This window comes from Sinocyclocheilus anshuiensis, unplaced genomic scaffold (genome assembly GCF_001515605.1).
Source record: "Sinocyclocheilus anshuiensis isolate Anshui unplaced genomic scaffold, SAMN03320099.WGS_v1.1 scaffold282, whole genome shotgun sequence".
Classification (NCBI taxonomy): domain Eukaryota; kingdom Metazoa; phylum Chordata; class Actinopteri; order Cypriniformes; family Cyprinidae; genus Sinocyclocheilus; species Sinocyclocheilus anshuiensis.
The window spans coordinates 869,510-873,425 of NW_015544154.1; the positions used below are offsets into that span (position 1 = coordinate 869,510).

At 37.8% G+C, this 3,916-nt stretch overlaps 1 protein-coding gene across 4 annotated transcripts in view; it reads left to right on the top strand.

Annotated features, from left to right (window-relative positions):
• LOC107695354 (CREB-regulated transcription coactivator 3-like) overlaps positions 1-3,671 on the top strand; it is a 62,593-nt gene extending 58,922 nt beyond the window's left edge. For all 4 annotated transcript variants that reach the window (XM_016495231.1, XM_016495232.1, XM_016495234.1 and 1 more), the window contains one exon: positions 2,300-3,671. In XM_016495231.1, coding sequence (XP_016350717.1) covers positions 2,300-2,505 — 206 coding nt within the window. In that variant the 3' untranslated portion in view covers positions 2,506-3,671. The remainder of the gene's footprint in view (positions 1-2,299) is intronic.
• The last annotated feature ends 245 nt before the right edge of the window (positions 3,672-3,916 follow it).

The following is a 3,916-nucleotide window of genomic DNA, read 5'->3' on the forward strand; positions in this document are numbered from 1 at the left end:
AAGGCCAAACAAAGTAGTTTCGCTTTCACAACGAAACACAGCGTCACACACGGTGGCCTAGAGTGAGCGGCGGCGGCCTAGAGTGAGCAGAGGCTGGGGGCTAGAGTGAGGAACGGCCGGAGGGCTAGAGTGAGCAGAGGCGGCGGATTCAACGAAGGAGTGTCCGGCGGGCTTGCGGCAACCACATGTGACGACCTCGGACTGGACTCCGCTTCGTCCACGGTGAAAGCCGATCCTGCGATCCACAGTGCAAAGTTGTAGTATTTCCTCAGCGACCAGCACGGATCAGCTCTAGGCATGACGAAGCATATATCGTCCTCTTTTGGAAGGCCAAAGTATTTTCGCTTTCACAACGAATCACACAGTGCCTTCACAACATGGCGGCGGCGGCAACAATACTACAATGAGAATAAAAGTTACGCCTTCTTTCTTTGCGTGAACATTTGGGTGGCATTATGCAAATCTTCCCACATAGTGACATAGACATGTGGGGGCGTGTTAGAATGAGCCGTTTTAGGTAGGCGTGGCTGACTCTTTTATAAAGAATATCTCTTTGGATTTGAGACTTTAGTCTTTGCAACTTTACAGATCTTCTTTATGCACCAAGAGCTTGTAACACTCCAAAGAGAAAGGAAAAATTTAAATCGCATCATATGACCCCTTTAAAATGAGTTTCATTCATGGACTCTTGTTTTATGTAACTGCCAATAAAATGTAAATGGCAAAAAAATAGGAAATGTCACATTCAATAGATATGCTAGTGGGACTTTCATCTAGTCGTCCAACAGCTGACTACAGTGTCTTCCATATTATTATGCAAGTGACATATAAGTAGAATTTCAGTAAAATAAACATTCAGATTTTTTGTTTTAATAGAAAGTGTTTGTTTATTTCTCATATTTTTTTTAGATAACTGGTATCAGTCTCATGCAGGTTTGGTAAATAGTTTGCCTGGTCTTCTTAGGTAAATGGTGAACCTACTTAAAGAGGTTGTTCCAAATTATTAAGCAAGTCACGTTTCTCATGCAATCTGGTGAGGAAGAAAGATCTTTCTGAAGATGGAAATCGTGAAACAACTAATATTTTGTGAAAACTGAATAGAGATTATCGAACTGTCAAAATATTTCTGAGTGAATCAGAACAAAATAACTCGATCAGATAAAGGCTTTTAGGGAAGGTTTCTGTCAAACTAATTAATTGTATTAAAAGGGCAGCTGTAAAAAGCTTGTTGAGCAGCAAGCAGGTATTTGAAGCTTCTGGTGTCTCTGGAGTATCAAGAACCTCTCCATGCAGGCTGGCAGTTGTGCATAAAGCTGCATTTCAGTATTCCCCTAACAAAAGCAAACAAAGCTCATGCTTTTGCATGAGAACTGTGACTTGCTTAATAATGCAGAACATCCTCTTTAAGGAGGTTCTCCATTTACCTAAGAAGACCTGGCAAACTCGTTACAAAATCTGTCTGAGATTTATACCAGCTATCTATAAAAAAAAAAGACACTTTCTATGAAAAAATAAAATCTGAATGTTTATTATACTGAAATCCCACTGATATGTCAATTGCATCATTTTTAACAGTGTTGTTTATATCATTTTTTTTTTTTTTTTGAGGTTTGGGGTCTGAAGGATTTTTTTATAATGTTTTTGAAAGAGTCTCTTATGCTGACCATTTATTTGATTTAAGAATACAGTAAAACGAGAATTTTTTTAAATATATTATTACAATGGAAATATCAAATTTTTATATGTTTAAAAATGTTATTAATTCCTGTGATGGCAAAGCTGAATTTTCAGTAGCAGAATTTACTCCAGTGTTCAAAACAAAGTTAAAAACAAATTTCATTTATCCTTGTTGAATAAAAGTATTACTTCTTCCAAAGAAAAAATAATAATTCTGGCTGATCCCAAACTTTGGAACAGTAGTGCATATATGAGCAAGAACATTTTGGCATCTCATTTAATATGTTTTGAGCTTCCCAACACAAGTGTTGCAGTCTTAAGATAGTATGTGAATTTAAAGATAGCAAAAATGGTATCTTGAGATGGCTATATTTTGTTCCATTCCATTGTTTTCATCTTGCTGAACATAATGCATTTTATGTAAATGCCCCAGAAGAAACGCATCCAATCGGGGCCACGTCAACCAAAAACCAGGTCGATTATATAGGTGGATTCCTTAAGGCCGATTAGTTGACTAGGCATTCAGGCAACCCACTGAAAACAAAAAATATGAAATATGAAACATCTTCTTTCACATCTCCTGTACTCACTCACGGTTCTGCTGTTTTTCGTCCTCTCTCAGACGACTCCAATCCCAGCCTCTCTAAGGACATCAGCAGTGTGTTGTCTGCAGTGCCAGAGTGTTTTGACTCAGAGGGAATTTTTCCACTGGAGGATGAACTACGTATTGAGCCGCTCAGTTTGGATGGACTGAGCATGCTCAGTGACCCCGATATGGTCCTCCCTGACCCCTCAGTAGAGGACAGCTTTCGCAGCGACAGACTTTGAAGAGCCACATCATGCATGTATACATTCATACAAACAAGTCCACGAACGTGACGACTAAAGCACAGAACCTATAGCACTCAGATTTCTATAAACATAAAAAGATCTTTACATTTTCTTAAACACAAAGCACATGCATAAACACTACATGTTGATATAAAGTGAATCATCATGCTCGCATGAGTCACCCAGACGCCGTCTCTCAGTGGCCGCCATTGCTCAGCATGCTCCATCTGCCTCCCAAGACACCGATCATCACTCAACAGATGTGTGAAACCAATCTGGATGCTTCGCACGTGCTTTGACCTGTAAAGACAATGAAACAAACAAATATGCATGAACACATGAACCTGCCGTGTATCTACTCCTTGTGCCGAGTGACAATCATGACACCGAAGCCATAGCAATGCCAAACCTATAGCTGGATCGGCTATTGCATTGCTGGTCTAATTCAAAGCCATGCAACCAAAACAAAATGAATGTGCTTGTTTTACACATTGCTTTTGGATGTTATCAGTAGGTCACACCAGCTTTCAATAACATTTCGGTAGCAGCAAATGGATGGGACCTTCCTGAATGTGGAGACGGTGTAAAGATGACAATATGACGTGTTATGGAACAGAAGTAGCCGACAGCCGGCCTAATAACAGCCCATATTGATGCACCAAATGCTGTGATATGAGACACCAGCAGGATGGGTTTAGCCTTCCCCCCTCGCCACACCACCCGAACTCTGTTTCAGTACCAAGACCAGAACATGTTCGGTGTAATGAACCGTCTGGCTCGGGCTACTGAGTAGCAGACACATTTAAACTAACCAACAGTCTCTGGTGTCACTGCCTGAAGTTTAGAACTAAGCTAACCGCATGATAATGCTGTGCGACAGGTTTTCAATCAGCGTTTCAGCGATCACTTTGCTGGCCCGTAGATGAGCCAAAGCCACTCATACACGCTCCAGGCTGTGAAAACTCAGTCCGTCCTTTAGAATGTGGCCAGTGCCCCTTATTCAAATGACAGGAGATGAGAATTCAATTAATTATACCTCTCTTCCTGCACAGTGACGTACTATAAAGAGAGGGGAAGTGTAGATGATGTGTATAGAGCATTATTTTGCATATTTTTTGTATAAAAAGAAAAAAACGATAAAAGAGAGCTTTGCCACATATATATATATATATATATATATATATATATATATATATATATATATATATATATATATATATATATATATATATATATATATATATATATATATATATATATATATATATATATATATATATATATATATATATATATATATATATATATATATATATATATATATATATATATATATATATATATATATATATATATATATATATATATATATATATATATATATATATATATATATATATATATATAT